Raw genomic sequence first — 16,762 nt, 5'->3', positions numbered from 1 at the left:
AGTCCCCCTTCACCACCCATCCAGTTCCCCTTCTCCATCCATCCAGTCCCCCTTCACCATCCATCCAGTCCCCCTTCACCACCCATCCATCCAATCCCCTCCCCCTAGCCATCCATCCAGTTCCCCCACCATCCATCCAGGTCTCACCCAGAAAATGGCATGTCATTACATTCAACGCTGGTTTTTTTAGCTTAATTTTTTCGGACTTTATAAGTGAATAGTAAAAAGTTCTACTATCTAATTGCTAAGTATGTCAAAGTTTGTACTATGTTGCACATAGTTACAAAATACTATCTAAATAGGAGGATGTGTTATACCAAAGGGCCCGAAACTAGATAATTTGTCAATTTTGCATGCCGCTACCATTTTCTAGTACAGTGTGTCCTCACTTGAACGAACTATATGGGGCGAAGCCGATTCGTTCCAGTGCGGAATTCATTCCATCTGTCTGGCCCCAACAACCTTCTAATTTTTTTTTTTTTTTTTTTTAACATATGCCAGGACACATTAGCATTAGGAAACATTGCACCTGACTCATGAAGGGAGTCCTTGCTAGTGCTGGTCCTGTAGGCCTACTGTGGAACAGTACCAAAAACTTTTGAATTTTAGTTTGTTTCTTGTTGTGTGGTGCTACATTATAATATCTTTCATGCTCTTTTGGTGTTGATAATAATCTCAGATTCGAGAATCACCATCCTCCACCCCACTCACACCATCCCCCACACCATCCTCCCCACCACCTACACCATCCCCCACTCCACCCACACCATCCACACCATCCCCCACACCATCCACACCATCCCCCACACCACCCACACCATCCCCCACACCACCCACACCATCCCCGACACCACCCACACCATCCCCCACACCATCCCCCACACCACCCACACCATCCCCCACACCACCCACACCATCCCCCACACCACCCCCACACCCCTCACACCACCACCCACACCATCTCCCACACTACCACTCACACCATCCCCCACAGCCCCCACCACACCATCCCCCACACCACCCCCACACCCCCCACACCACCACCCACACTATCCCCCACACTACCACTCACACCATCCCCCACACCACCCACCACACCATCCCCCACACCACCCACACCATCCCCCACACTACCACTCACACCATCCCCCACACTACCACTCACACCATCCCCCACACCACCCACCACACCATCCCCCACACCACCCCCACACCACCCACACCATCACCCACACCACCCACACCATCACCCACACCATCCCCCACACTACCACTCACACCATCCCCCACACCACCCACCACACCATCCCCCACACCACCACCCACACCATCCCCCACACCACCCACCACACCATCCCCACACCATCCCCCCACACCCACAACCATCCACACCATCCCCCCACACCCCCACCACACCCACAACCATCCACACCATCACCCCCACACCATCCCCCCACACCCCCCACCACACCCACAACCATCCACACCACCCAAACAACACCACCCACACCATCCACACCACCCAAACAACACCACCCACCACACCATCCCCCCACACCATCCCCCACACCCCCACCACACCCACAACCACCCACACCACCCAAACAACACCACCCACACCATCCATGGGGTGTATTGAAGCAGCAGGCTTGGAAGCGTCTCAACTCGCCGGACAAAAAAAACATTGATGGGTTGACAGGTCTCCTCTCACACCTCCAGGACCCCCCCACCCCCACCCCCCAGGTACCCGGCCATACACACCACAATGCCAAGTCAGCTATTGTTTTCTACAGGAAACAAAAAAACATGTTAATGATTAATAATGTATATTAATACACAAAAATTAACATATTTTGGCATAAATATTTTACAGCTAAGATTGAGGTTTTTAATAGAGTATGAATGAGAGGTTTGGCAGCCATGCGTGGTCAGCACCCTTCTCTCTCCACTTCCACCTCCCCTGACAACACCTTCCACCACTGACCCCACCTGCCTCCCCCAGCCAGCCACCTCACCGAGGCCTAACGTTCACATGACCTGTGCTTGTTTTATTGGCCTACTCAAAATTTAATCTAAATACTTACAAATTGTTTTCAAATAATATTGTTTGTTGTTATAACTAATAAAATATTGTCTGTTTTGAAGTTTTATTCATTTTATACAGTACAGTACTGTATTAATACCTAATGTATTACAGTACAGTGCGTAGGCTGTTAGACGGAGGGAGGGAGGGATCTAGGAAACAAACCCCCCCTCCCCCCCCCCCAATGGCTCAAGGGAGCGACCGGCCGGCCACACAATGCCAGCTGTTATCTACACCCCAACTGTATTAAAAATTCTGTGAAAAGGAAATGTGTTCAAACTGTTTAAAATATTTACTGTATATATGACAATTTTCTAATAAAAAGGCTATTTTCAGTGTAGATAATGCGATAATTATCATTAAATTGACTTGTGGCATCTGACGACGAGAGGAGAGTGAGGTAGTGGCTGGTCTCTGGTGGTCAGAAGCAGCAGGAAGGAGGGGGAAGGGGGGCTGGAGGGGAAGCATGGAGGTGCCAGTCACGTGTTACCTCTACAGCCACTGACACCACTTGCCTCCTGACAACAACTCTTTCACCAATGCCCCCTCTGACACCATTTTATCACCATTTTTATCACCATTTCTCCCTAGAAACAATGGGTAAGGATAATAAAACACTATATAACTGTTTACACTCTGGCGAATCATAGTTGATGACAGCCAGCTCCGACGCTCGGCCTCAGTGACCGCTTAGACGAACATTCCTCGCTTAATCGAGCATTTGTATGTTCCACTGAACATTTGGTACCAAATTCAATTTGTTCGGCTCTTCCGGGAATTCGATAGAGCGGGGTTCGTTAGACTGAGGAAGCACTGTACCACACAGAAATAACATTAACGTGATATATATCAACAAAAAAATCTACTAGGACTATTGGTGGGCGCGAACCTACGGCCCCAGCATTGCCAGTGGCATACTCTACCACTAGATCACCGTGGCTTGTTAAAAGTCATACAACTGGATTTTTACTGAAATCTCAGAAAGTCTGAAGGCCCTTACTGAAACTAGTCCAGGTGTTTTCTCGTGACCCACAAGCACTCGGGTGGAAGGGCAAAGTGATCCTACACCTTGCGTCCCAACTTCAGAAACACTGAAACACACTGATTTCTTTGTGTTCCTGAAGTTTGGGCGTAAAGTGTGTGACCACTCTGCCCTTCCACCCAAATGCTTGTGGGTCATATATAAAAACTTCAGTGGGGGCTTCTAGACTTCCTGTGATTTCAGTAGAAATCCGGTTGTATTACTTTTACCAGTCATCGGTGGTCTAGTGATAGAGTACGTGACTGGCAATGCTGGGGTCGAAGGTTCGCACCCACCTGTAGCCATAGTGGATTTCCCCATTTTCTAGTACAATAATGTTTGGCCTTAGAGTACTTGTCAAAGTGTGATGTTGTATTAGGAGGGCAGGTTGTTCCACCAGGTACACATCACACCAATCTCTCTATAGGAACTTCAGTAAGTAATTTGATGTGCGCTCATTTATTGTATTCTGTACTGTAATTGGTTAACCAGTTAATTTACCCAGTTGGGGCCCAACAAATTTAAAGTTCCTTCTGTAGTCACTTTCCAGGACCCTTCAGCCCCCATGTGAACATGTAATAGATCAGGAACTCTAATCTTTAGCTGTAATAACTATACTCTAAGTTAAGATTATTGTACAGATTAAGTTGAAATTATTGATGTTATTGGCAAATAAATTACCCAAATTACATTCAGTGGTATTGCATACTGAAGAGTATTTTATATTTGCATTAGCTCATTAAACTGTAACTTAAATGTCTTTAATGATGCATTGTCAGTAATTTTGTATTTCTTTTTGTCTTCCATTTTCCTCTCTATTTACAGAGCCTGTCTCATTGTGAACTGATCACAGACGAAGGTATCCGACACCTGGGTGTCTCTGCTTGTTCTACAGAACATTTGTCAGTATTGGAGTTGGACAACTGCCCTCTCATTACGGATGCATCCTTAGACCACCTCTTGTCCTGCCATAATCTTCAGCGAATTGAACTCTATGACTGTCAGCTCATAACTCGAGCAGGCATCAAGAGACTGAAGGTAAGGAGCATGATTGAGAAAGTCTTGTGATGGTTTTACATTCATTATCAAAAGATGTCTTATTAACCCCTTAAAGTGTGGTTTTTGTCATACTTTGATTTAACAACTGCATTGCGCAACGTGCCTTGAGGCTCTCGATGGGTGGTGCACAACGCGCCTCAAGGCTCTCATAGGTATAGTGTACGATTCAAAAGTGGCGCGCAGTGACGTGGGTACGAAATGGGTTCCCGAGGCCTCCAGTGATCGACCGCCGTTTTGAAAAAAAAAATCCCAACATACCCCAGGGCCGTGGGGACCCTTAGCTTCAAGGAAGCAACCAATGTCTGACACATTGTCGACAAGCTCCAGCTCCATGATCAGCCGCGGTCCAGCAAAACAACTCTCAGAGGACGAAACACGGGACATATTGTATGATGATGGAGCGATGGATGATTTAGACTACAGTCCTGAAAAAGACGTAACACAGGGGTCGGACTCGAGTGATGGGGAGACGAAGGTGGACGATGTTGCGAGTGTGCACAGTACATGCGCCTCGCTGCCCTGGGTCAACATCACTAGAGTCACCATCACCATGTGTGTCCCCTGATGTGAGTTTATTTAGTGATACTTCATGTGATGAATTATTCTTGGACTTCAGTGACATAGGCTCCGATGCAAGCAGAGTTAACGAACCGAGTACAAGCAGCAATGGTGCTAATAGGTGGGGTTTTGGTGCCCCAGCATCATGCTGAGGCAAGCGGCAGCGAGTCACGCGGCCTCAGGACAAAGACGACAGTGTTCCCTTGACATCAGGTGTTTGTTGTAGGCTTATGCTATGCAGAACACTCTCATCTCCTGGCATACCCATATGCAGCTCTGGCACAAGATGACGGAGCCGTGTTTTTGGGGCCCGTGCTGGTGGTCCTCGTGCTGGTAGTGGCCATGGTGTTCGCGCCAAAACCACTGGTGTACTTGTGTGGGAGTATTGTGAGACTTTTGTCCCCAAAATTTCAATATTTGATGGTACCAGTGTTGGTGTGACACCCTTATTCTCCTATACTAGTGATGATATGGCTGAAATTGACTATTTTATGGCATATTTTGATAAGAAATTCATGGACCATCTCTTTGCAGAGACGAACAGATATGCTCACAGCCTCATTGACACTGGCATTTTACCTGCCTCTCGCATGACATGTTGGAAAGACATGACAAATGAGGAAATGTATGTGTTTTTAGCATTGTGCATGATGATGAGGTCCTCAGAAAAACACATGATCCAGGATTATTGGAGCAAAGTCAGCCTTGTTCCATCCCCCTGTGTTCAACAGGTTCATATCACGTGATAGGTTCCTGCTGCTTCTCAGGTGCCTGCACTTTTAGAACAATGATAATGAACACAGACAGGATAGACTGGAAGGTGCAGAAGATATTTAGTGATTTGAGAGGGAAGTTCCATGACTATTTTGTACCAGGACAGAATGTCCTGATTAATGAATCGCTAGTCCTCCTCAAGGAATGACTGGCTTTTAGGCAGTACTTTCCATCAAAGCGGCACCGGTCTGGAAGTTTTTTGTGCTATGTGACTGCAAAACTGGTATTGCCATGGACATGATACTGTATTCAGGTACAGACGTTGACATTCCAGGTCTAGATCCACACGGGTTCTCAGGCAGTGTCGTTAAAACACTCATGGTACCGTTGCTGAACAAGGGGCATATCCTGTTCACAGACAACTACAGGGGTACCTCAGTTTACGAATTTAATCTGTTCCTAGAGACGATTCATAACCTGAAAATTCGTAAACCGAAGCGAATTTCCCCATAAGAAATAATGGGAAATGAATTAATCCGTTCCTGACTCCCCAAAAAATTAACTTCAAAGTAAATTTTATACCTAATTCACCTAAATCTTCAGTACAAAAAGTATGTACAAGTTATTACTTACCTCTACTGATGACTCCTGTTGGCGTATGGAAGACGGTGAGGAGGGGGGAGGAGGAGAGGTGTTACTGTTTGGAAGGGGGAGTCCCCCTTCCATTATAACATCAGGCAGTGATGACTTCTCTGGAGTACACACTCTGGTATGTTTTGCCTGCATACCACTAGGACCTACTTCTGGCTCACTGCTTGATTTTCTCACTAGAGATCGTTAAATTGAAGATTGTTTTTCCCTTCTTTGTAACACTTGTCTGTAATGAGACATCACATTGTCATTAATAAGATCAATGCAACGGCCTTCTACAGCTTTATTCTTTTCAGCAAAACTTTGCAGTTCATCCCATACTGCACACATTTTCTTAATTAATGAGGAAGGGACATCCTGCCACCTCCTCCTCCCCCCCTGAAGATTTGTTGTACTGCCTAGCTAGTTCAACAACACTTTACCATTTTCATGTTTACGAATGATTTCTTGTTTTTCCTCTATGGTCATTATCACATGTATTACTTCATGTATTACTAGTATTAAGTTGATTGTAGCACAATCGACTTGAGAAAGGTCCAGGATGGACCAAAACATCGCCGTCCCTTCACTTTCTAGTGTGGTCTGGTCAACATACTTGGAAATATGATTAGTATTACATCCACATACACTATGTGGATGTAATACTAATCATGTGGATGATCATGTTATCATAATCATCATCACATGAATACCATGATGAACATGATCATCATGTTATCATCATGATGTTACAGAGCACCACTTGGTTTCCGAACTTTAGTTATCCGAAACTTCCAGTTTCCCGATTGGGGTTGGAGAGTCATGCTACCCGAACTTGGAAGGGGTCCGCCAAGCGTCATGCCGGCCTGTGGTGGTGGGTGGGAGATGGTCCAGTTTGCCCACTGTGACTTCACAGATTCACGGCCTATTATTCCTATTATTTTGAATTGTCATAAGGCTGGAATGTTCATTCTGTGCTTTTAAATTTTAAATTTTGCCCCGAGGGGCGAGTTTATTGGGCAGCGCCACTCATCTTGTGAGTGAACATACCGCCATAGGCAGGCAGGCAGGCTGGCTGGCTGGCTGGCTGGCTGGCTGGCTGGCTGGCTGGCTGGCTGGCTGGCAGGCAGGCAGGCAGGCAGGCAGGCAGGCAGGCAGGCAGGCTGGATGGCAGGCAGAGAGGAAGGCAGATTGGATATGGCAGGCAGAGAGGGAGGCAGGCTGGATGGCAGGCAGAGAGGGAGGCAGGCTGGATGGCAGGCAGAGAGGGAGGCAGGCTGGTTGGCAAGCTAGGAGGCAGGGATAGTCACGTGGTTGAACCGTGTGACCTTTAAAAGAGAGTATGGGATGTAGGGGGGAGTGGGTTTGTCGGTGGTGGGGGAGAAACCGGCTCATTCCCGAATTTTAAGCCTAACACACTCGACCCGTTAGCAGGATGGCAGGGAGGGAGGCAGGCAGAGTGAGGCAGGCAAGCTGGCTGGCAGACTGGCTGGCATGCAGGCTGGCAGGCAGGCTGGCAGGCAGGCTGGTATGCAGGCTGGCAGGATGTTCCTGCAGGATGGCAGGAAACATCCAGAGGAAGTTTGCCAGACATCTTAATAATCAGCTAGGAACATTTAAGAACTTTTATGAAGTGGATCAGGACTTCACTTATTGGTGAGTACAAACAAAATACGGTTGCAGTTATGCTATGAACCTGTCGATTTCGTCCCCTAGAGTTTTTTCTGTAAATTTTTCTTAAATTTTTTTTTACATTTCTATTTAATTTTTTCTCTTTATTTCTCGTTTACGAACTTACATGTTAACCGACGGGTCTCGTCCCCAAGGGGTTCAGAAACCAAGTGGTACTCTGTATTTAGTGTATGTGGATACATCCACATACACTAAGTAATGTTGTTAATAATGAACTAAAAAAAGTCCACTTATGGATGTCAACCAACAAACTAACACTTAACATAGAAAAGACCTACTACATCTTATTTGGAAGCAAATCTACAAATGCAATTCAGCTTCAGATAGACAATGTAAACATTAGTTATAAAAATGATGGAAAGTTTCTTGGCCTATTCCTAGACAAGAGACTCAACTTCAGCACCCACATACAACACATAACTAAGAAAGTCTCTAAAACAGTTGGTATACTCTCCACAATCAGATATTATGTACCTAACTCTGCTCTCATCTCTCTATGTTATGCACTAATCTATCCCTATCTTAATTATGGTATCTGTGCATGGAAGTCTACCACTGCAAACCACCTCAAGGCCATCATCACTCGGCAAAAATCTGCTATCAGAATTATAACAAATTCTGCTTTCAGACAACACTCAGCCCCCTTGTTTAACTCCCTAAACATGCTAAACATAATCTCACTACATAAATTTTCTTGTGTCAATTACATTTACAAAACCCTGTTCTTAAATGCAAATCCTGCTCTGAAACTCTCCCTGGACAGATGTAATAGGACCCATTATCACCACACCAGAAATAAATATCTCTTTGATATCCCCAGAGTCAAACTTAATCTGTGTAAAAACTCTATGCAAATAAAGGGGCCCAGTCTATGGAACTCACTCCCTAATGAATTGAAAAGCTGTCCAACTTTTGCGTCATTCAAAAACAAAACTAAAAAGTACCTAATTTCATCTTCATAGTTTTTTACCTTGTTGCTTTAAAATTGCACTGTATCTATTGCTACTCAATCTCCCAATCTTTATGTACCAATCCGAACATCTTTACCATTGTGATCATTGCTGTCTTCTTATATGTGCTATCAATCTGCTGTATGGTGCCTATTAATCTTGTTTAAATTACCAATCAAGCTGTCAATGTAATCAATCGGAGCTTCAATATACCAATGTGCTTTAATATACTTACTAATCTCTCTCATCTCATTTTTTGTTTGCAATGTATCTGTTATCATTTTATTAATTCTGCTAGAATTTTCGTACTTAAAATTATCTGTTAAATTAAGGACCTGCCTGAAACGCTGCGCATACTAGTGGCTTTTCAAGATTGTAAATACTATGCTATGTATTCTCACAAACCCAATGTACCTTCTTGTATATAAATAAATAAATAAATTAATTAAATAAATAAATAAATAAATAGTGTTTGAGGACACATTTGTGATATATGTAATACAGTGTCCTGAAGCAATATGGATGTTCTACTGCCAGAATATTGTAAATGTGTTCAATATACATAGGATTAGCCAGAAAAAAAAATTATAAATGCATTTGTATATGTGCGGAAAAATAGGAAAAAAATATTCGTGGCAACCTGCACTTGTTGAAGCTAGCGTGCGACAGCGTCCGGGAGTTTACAGCACAGGCGAAAACCGAGTCGTGACATCACACACCATATTCCGGACACCACTGTGGCCAAAGTAAGTACATTTGTGAAATTTTTCTACATATATGTGATCAGGGAAGGGTATTTAACACATTTGGAAGAATAAACAAATTTTTGCAAACAATTTACTTTTGAAGCACCACGGGTGTCATATTTTAAGGCAGTGCAGTGCTGTGGTTAAACTATTATTGTCTGGGTTTTACATGAGTGATGCTAATTATAAGGTAGGAACCTTGCAGGAAAACCACCTTTCAAATCTACCACCAGTATACCCAGCAGCACATGTACAGAGTTAGTCTATAATCATAATGAGAGAACAATACAGTGGCACCTCGACTTACGATTGCCTCAATTTACGATAATTTCGGGTTACGATGTAAATTTCATCGAAAAATGCGACTCGACATACGATGGTGTCGTCGACTAACGAGATTTGTTGGTACACGTTTGGGTCGACCGAGCGAGTGGTTCCCAGTCACGCGGCCGACCTGCCTCGGTTTGCTACAGCTGCCCGCTTAGTGACGATCGCGCCTATAAAAAATTCCACTTTTGTGGTGATTTTTTGCTTTTTGAACATTAATTATTATATATCACGCCATGAGTCCCAGGAAAGTCAGTGGTAAAGCTCAGCATATGAAAACCCATGTAAGGTTGACCTTAGACCAGAAACAAGAGATCATTCGTAAATATGAAGATGGTGTGCGGGTTGTTGAACTAGCTAGGCAGTACAACAAATCTCAGTCAACGATATCCACCATACTGGCTAAGAAAAAGGTCATTATGAGTGCTAAAGTGGCAAAAGGGTATCAATAATCAGGAAACATAGAACACAAACACTTGAGGATGTTGAACAGTTATTATTAATTTGGATACACAGCAGAGTTAGCGGGTGACAGAGTTTCAGAGGCCATCATTTGTGAAAAGGCAAGAAAATTGCAAGAAGACCTTTTAAAGAAAACCCCTGGAACGAGTGATGCAAATGCGAAAGAGTTTAAGGCGAGCAGGGGATGGTTTGAGAAATTTAGAAAAAGAAATGGCATTCATAGTGTTGTGAGTGTTGTGTGTTGCGAGCTGGTGGAGGAACACAGCGAAGAACTGATCACCGAAGAACTTCACAAGGAGCAGCAACAAGAGACAGCTGAGGAAATTTCTTCAGGAGAGGAGGAGGAGACAGTACAGAATGTCCCTTCCTCATTAAGAAAATGTGTGCAGGATGGGAAGAATCGCAAACTTTTGCTGAAACGACTCGCCCAAATCACGGTGCAGTAGGTCGTTGCCTTAACCTTTTTAATGACATTGTGATGCCTCACTACAGACAAAAATTAAAATATATGGAAAAACAAAAATCTCTGGAAAGGTTTTTAGTGAAACAAACAAACAGTGAATCACAACCAGCTCCTAGTGGTATGCAGGCAAAACGTAAGAGAGAGTATACCCTAGAAAAGTAATCACTGCCTGATGTTATAATGGAAGGGGACTCCCTTCCAAACAGTAACACCTTTCCTCCTCCCCCTCATCACTATCTTCCATCAAGAGCCCTCCATAAAGGTAAGATAAACTTATGTCCTGTATTGTAGTTAGAAAAAAACATTGTATTCAGTATAAAATGTATTTGTAAGTTAATATTTTGGAGGGTGAGGAATGGATTAATTCAATTCCCTTTATTTCTTACGGGAAAAATCGCTTCGACTTATGATATTTTGACTTACGATCCATCGTAAGTCGAAATATCCATCACCATCAAATCCATCCATCGAAATATTACCATCGTAAGTCGAGGCCCCACTGTATTCTCTAAAAAGATGTAAAAAGTACTATATTTTAAGTACTATATAAGTGTGTATAAGTACTATATATATTGTTTAGAAAGAAACTATTCCAAGTACATTCTGTGACTGGAAAAAACATGTGGAACATGTGTGTTCAATGTTGAAAACTAGTTTTAAACAAAAATGAAAAAGAAATAGATGAGGAACCAGGAAAACATTGGATCCCCAGGAGGGAGGCTTGAACATAAACAGTTGCTTGTTCTCATCTCTGAGAACGGTGGTGCTGTGTGCACCACCGCCCACTTGTTAGGTCAAGTCGGATGATTCCCTGCACGTGGTAACTAAGAGCAAGAACTTTATGGTATTTGTTGTGCTATATTTATAAGAACAGGATTAAGATTGTTCATTTACATGTCTCCAGTGACTGCTGGCAAATTTTTGTGTGGTTTTCCATCCTGTTGTGAACCGTTCTGGTCTTGTTGGTTGGCCTGGGTCACGTGTTGTGTTAAAAGGTTGTTAGCAACAGTGCTTAAGTCCCAGTGAATAGGCAATATAACTGTGTAATAGAATCCAGGAAGTACACTTGCTCAGTGATTACCTAAGTGATTAGGTAATCACTGATTAGGTAAAACCCCCACAGGATCTCCCTCTAAGACTGGGAGAGTGTCGTGATTGGAATGGGTGCCATGTAACCGTTGAGGTTACCTTGAGGTGTTTCCGGGGCTCAGCATCCCTGCACCCCGGTCGTCGACCAGGCCTGCTGGTTGCTGGACTGATCAACCAGGCCGTTGGACACGGCTGCTCACAGCCTGGTTGATCAGGTATCCTTTGGAGATGCTTATCCAGTTCTCTCTTGAACACTGTGAGGGGTTGGCCAGTTATGCCCCTTAGGTGTAGTGGAAGTGTGTTGAACAGTCTCGGGCCTCTGATGTTGATAGCGTTCTCTCTCAGAGTACCTGTTGCACCTCTGCTTTTGAACAGGGGTATTGTACACATCCTGCCATGCCTTCTGGTCTCATGTGGTGTTATTTCTGTGTGCAGATTTGGGACCAGCCCCTCTATTATTTTCCCTGTATAGATTATTATGTACAGTGGTACCTCGGAATGCGAGTGTCCCTGTATGCGAGTTTTTCGGAAGACGAGCAGGATTTACTCCAAAAATATGTCTCGGAAGGCGAGGGTTACCTCGGGACGCGAGTTTGTTGATACGTGTACAGGCCGACTGGCGCGTGGTGGCATGGCGATCGCGCCTCAGTTTACCAGTGTCTCGTGTCCAGTGACTATCCCACCTGAATTCTTCACAAGGATTTACAGTTTTTTATCGGTTTTTTGGCCATTTGAGCATAAAAGTTGTCATTATATATCTTGCCATGGGTCTCAAGAAAGCCATTGGTAAGGTTCAACCTAAGAAAATAGCTGTGAGTAGAGGCAGTAGAGGATGTCCCTTCTTGATTTAGAAAATGTGTGAAGTATGGGAAGAACTGCAAAGTTTTGTTGAAAAAACTCACCCAGATAAAGCTGTAGCAGGCCGGTGCATTGACCTTTTAAATGATAATGTGATGTCTTACTACAGACAAGTCAGACAAGTGTTAAAATGTAGGGAAAAACAAGTGTCATTAGATAAATTCTTAGTAAAACAAGCAAGCCCTAGTGGTATGCAGGCAAAATGTGCCAGAGTGTGCATACCAGTGAAGTCCTCACTGCCTGATGTGATAATGGAAGGGGACTCCCCTTCCAAACAGAAACTCCTCTCTTCCTCCCACCTCCTCACCATCTTCCATACGCCTACAGCATTCAACAGCAAGGTAAGTAATAACTTGAACATAGTTTTGTAGGTTTATTTAGATGAATTAGGTATAAAAATTTAGTTTGATGTGGGGTTTTTGGGGTAGTCAGGAACGGATTAATTCATTTCCCTTTATTTCTTATGGGGAAATTAGCTTCGGAATGCGAGTTTTCGGAATACGAGGCGTCTCCAGGAACCAATTAAACTCTTAAACTGAGGTATGCCTGTATCTCTCCCGCCTGCGCTCAAGGGAATACAGATTTAGGCTCTTTAGTCGGTCCCAGTAGTTTAGATGTTTTACTGAGTGGATTCTAGCAGTAAAAGATCTTTGCACGCTCTCCAGGTCAGCAATTTCTCCATCTTTGAAAGGGGCTGTCATTGTGCAGCAGCACTCCATTCTAGAGAGCACTAGCATTTTGAAAAGTATCATCATTGGTACAGCATCTCTAGTGTGAAAGGTTCTTGTTATCCAACCTGTCAATTTTTCTGCAGTTCTTACGGCTACTTTATTGTGTTCTTTAACCCTTAAGTTGTGCAACACATCATATGATGGGTTAAGTGACTTGCCATAAATTGCGCATCCCATCATATGATGTATTGGAGTACTACGCAAGATTTAAACGGCCCGCGGATACACGGGGTTCACCTCACCTTCATCAGGGCTCTTGTAAACAGACGCCATTTTTTTTTTAAATCATGGGCTAAATTCCCGGGTGTGAGGGCCTCAGTATTGAGTGAGCCACCAAGTCTGACGCACGCAGCATGAGCTCACTGCACTGCTGTTCAGCTTGTGACCACAGCATCGCCTAAAAATGCCATAATATACATGTTCTTACTATTATTTAGCGATGATATTATTGCAGAAGACCCCTGACTATGATAAAAATGACCAGGATTCTGATAATAGCAGGATTGCTTTTGCTCTCTTTGCCTCTCCTAGGTTTTGTATGATTCTCGTAGCTTGAGTTCAATTGTTTCTATTTCTCTACCTAACCTTTTTCACCGTTCTTGAGATAGGGTGCGATTCTCAATTTGTTCCGCGATTCTTTTTCTTCGCCTATAGAGGGAACAATGTTCCCGTTCCAATCTGCATCTCTTACTCTTTTTTTTCTTTGGGTATGGGGTTTGAACATATTTCTAGTGCTACTGAGCTTATTTTTTCCAGGCACTGGTTCAGGTTTGCGTTTTCTAGCTGTTCTTCCCAGTTTATTTCTGTGAAGTCCTGGTTTATTTGCTCCCAGTTTATCTGTTTATTATTGAAGTTGAATTTACTGAAATCTCCTCCACCGGGAATCAGGACTGGTTTTGAAGGTCTATTACCCCGTGCTTGTCAAAACTTCAATTAAGTTGTGATCTGAGTAACAGGTATTTGTAATCATTATGTTCCTGATCAATTCATCATTATTGGTGAAAATGAGGTCCAGCGTGTTCTCCTTCTTAGTTGATTCTACTATTTGCTTGGTTTAACCCTCAAACCGCGCATATCATATATAAATGATATCAGTGACAAAACCGAAACCGCGCACATCATTTATATATGATTTCGTGTCTAGCGCTATAATTTAAACGCCCCGCCTGGGATAGGGGCAGCTATAGTACAGCCACGACCGATAGTTGCCAGATGCCACCTAGAAAAAAAATCCAGGCCAACATTCTTGGGTGTTACAGCGTCAGTATTGAGCAAGCCACCAAGGCTGGCGCATGCAGCATGAGCTCACAGCACCGCTGTTCAGCTTGTGACCACAGCATCGCCTACAAATACCATAATATAAATGATACTGCTATTATTTAGCAGTGATAGTATTACTGAAGCCCCCTGACTGTGACAAAACTGACCAGGATTCTGATAATAGCAAGATTGTGGTGATATTTAGCGCTGTGCTCCATGGAGGGAGGAGTAAGGCTGTGGGAGGGAGGGTTGTGGCGTCGTTTTCTGACTGTGTGTGGCCACCATTTATTGACTGCACTCACCATACCAGCTTAGTGGTTCGATATGGTGAACACAAATGTAGATACTTATATATAACGTGTGTATAGTGTGAGATAACAGCGAGAGGAGTAGGTTGGGAGCCGCCATTTTGGTGAGGGAGGAGCGTCGTCTGCACGACTTGGCATGTTGTTTACTGATGGCCACTATGATCTTTGGGCACCATACCAGCTTATTTGTTCAGGTATGGTGAATAAAACAGGTAGATACTTATATATAATGTGTGTATATAGCGTAATAACACCACAAACAATATTGTTGGAGGACAAATATTAGTGCGTCTGGCCTTGAGGGCGGCCGCCGATCAGCTGCCTATGTGAGTAGCTACGTCTTATGGCCTTTACTCACCATACAAGCTTAGATGTACAGTTATGGTGAACAAAACATGTAAATACGTATATATAACGTCTGTGTATAGTGAATAAATACAGAAAGAGTATTGTGGGAGGTGAATGAGGGTGAGTGAGGTGGTGTTGAGGGAGGGAGTGGCAGTGAGTGGCTCGCTGGTGTTTGGCGGTCACTCCTCGTTGCTTTTTGACTCAAAAGACCAACTTAGTAATTCGTTATGGTGTACAAAACATGCAAATACTTATATATAACCTGTGTATATAGTGTAACAACAGCAAAACTATTTGTTTATTGTTTTATGAACATAATAATTGAATCACTAATATGCACACCATAATTTTGAGTACAGCGATGGTTCACACATTTTATAATATAAATATACCACAATTCACTGTATGGAATAATATTACTGCAAAAAAACTAAGAAAAAATCAATCAGAGACAGAAATAATTAGGTAATTTGTGGCAACTGCTGTCTGACAGCTCGGGCGGAGTAGACCTCGTCTTGCAAAGGCTCTGCCAACGCCCCTTTTTTGCCACACTTCCCTACCCTATTGCGGCTAAAATATGCCACCTACGATTTTTTTGTTATTTTTTCCGTGATCAGGGAACAAAAATGAACACTTCTATAAGACAAAAGAATTTTTTGGATTTTTTTTTTTTTGTTGCGCCTGTGGGTGTGAATTCCATTTGGGCCCCTAGCGGTTTGCGGGTTAAGGCAAACCTCTCGCACATCCATAGCAAGTCATTTGCATGTGCTTGTTCATTTAGGCTACTTCCTGGTATTCTCTCTGATATTGCTGTATTAGCCAGGTGCTTCCATTTCAGGTGCCATAGGTTGAAATCCCCAAGCAGGATGTTTTTTGACTGGATTTGTGAGGTTTTCCAAGCAGTGTTCTATTTTCATTAGTTGGTCGTTAAACTGCTTAGGGTTTGCCTCCAGTGACTTATATACAAGGACAATAACTACATTTAGGATCTCTATTTTGATTATCAGCACTTCCACCATATCATTTGAGGTGTTTAGCAACTCAGTACAGACGAGTGTGTCTTTGATGTAGAGGCTGACCCCACCCTGTAGCCGGTGTTTCCTGTCACATCTGAAAAGATTGTACTCTGAGATCCATATTTCACCATCATGGTAGTCCTTTTTGTGAGTTTCAGTTAGGGCTGCAAACACTGCATTTGCCTCATGAAGGAGACCATCTATAAAATGAACTTTGTTGGATTTGCGTGTTTTTATACCCTGGATGTTGGCAAATATAAATGATGTTATCGTGTTAGTGGAAGTGCTGGATGCTTTACTTGGTGTTAATATCTGAGGCTCTGGTAGAGAGGCCACTGTGTTTGCATCCTCTCTAGCATTTGACCGAGATAGTGGTAGAGTCTGGTCATTTTTAGCCATTCTTCTCCTCTTTCTCTTGTTAAAAAATCATCCTAGTCGATGGAGTTA

The 16,762-nt window shown here is 43.4% G+C and overlaps 1 protein-coding gene across 3 annotated transcripts in view; it reads left to right on the top strand.

Moving 5' to 3' along the window:
* The window catches only part of LOC123758036 (F-box/LRR-repeat protein 20), a 446,116-nt gene that overhangs the window by 372,582 nt on the left and 56,772 nt on the right, over positions 1 to 16,762 (top strand). For all 3 annotated transcript variants that reach the window (XM_045742212.2, XM_045742214.2, XM_045742215.2), the window contains one exon: positions 3,930 to 4,142. In XM_045742212.2, coding sequence (XP_045598168.1) covers positions 3,930 to 4,142 — 213 coding nt within the window. The remainder of the gene's footprint in view (positions 1 to 3,929; positions 4,143 to 16,762) is intronic.

This window comes from Procambarus clarkii, chromosome 40, assembly GCF_040958095.1.
Source record: "Procambarus clarkii isolate CNS0578487 chromosome 40, FALCON_Pclarkii_2.0, whole genome shotgun sequence".
Classification (NCBI taxonomy): domain Eukaryota; kingdom Metazoa; phylum Arthropoda; class Malacostraca; order Decapoda; family Cambaridae; genus Procambarus; species Procambarus clarkii.
This window is presented reverse-complemented; position numbering and strand designations above follow the sequence as displayed.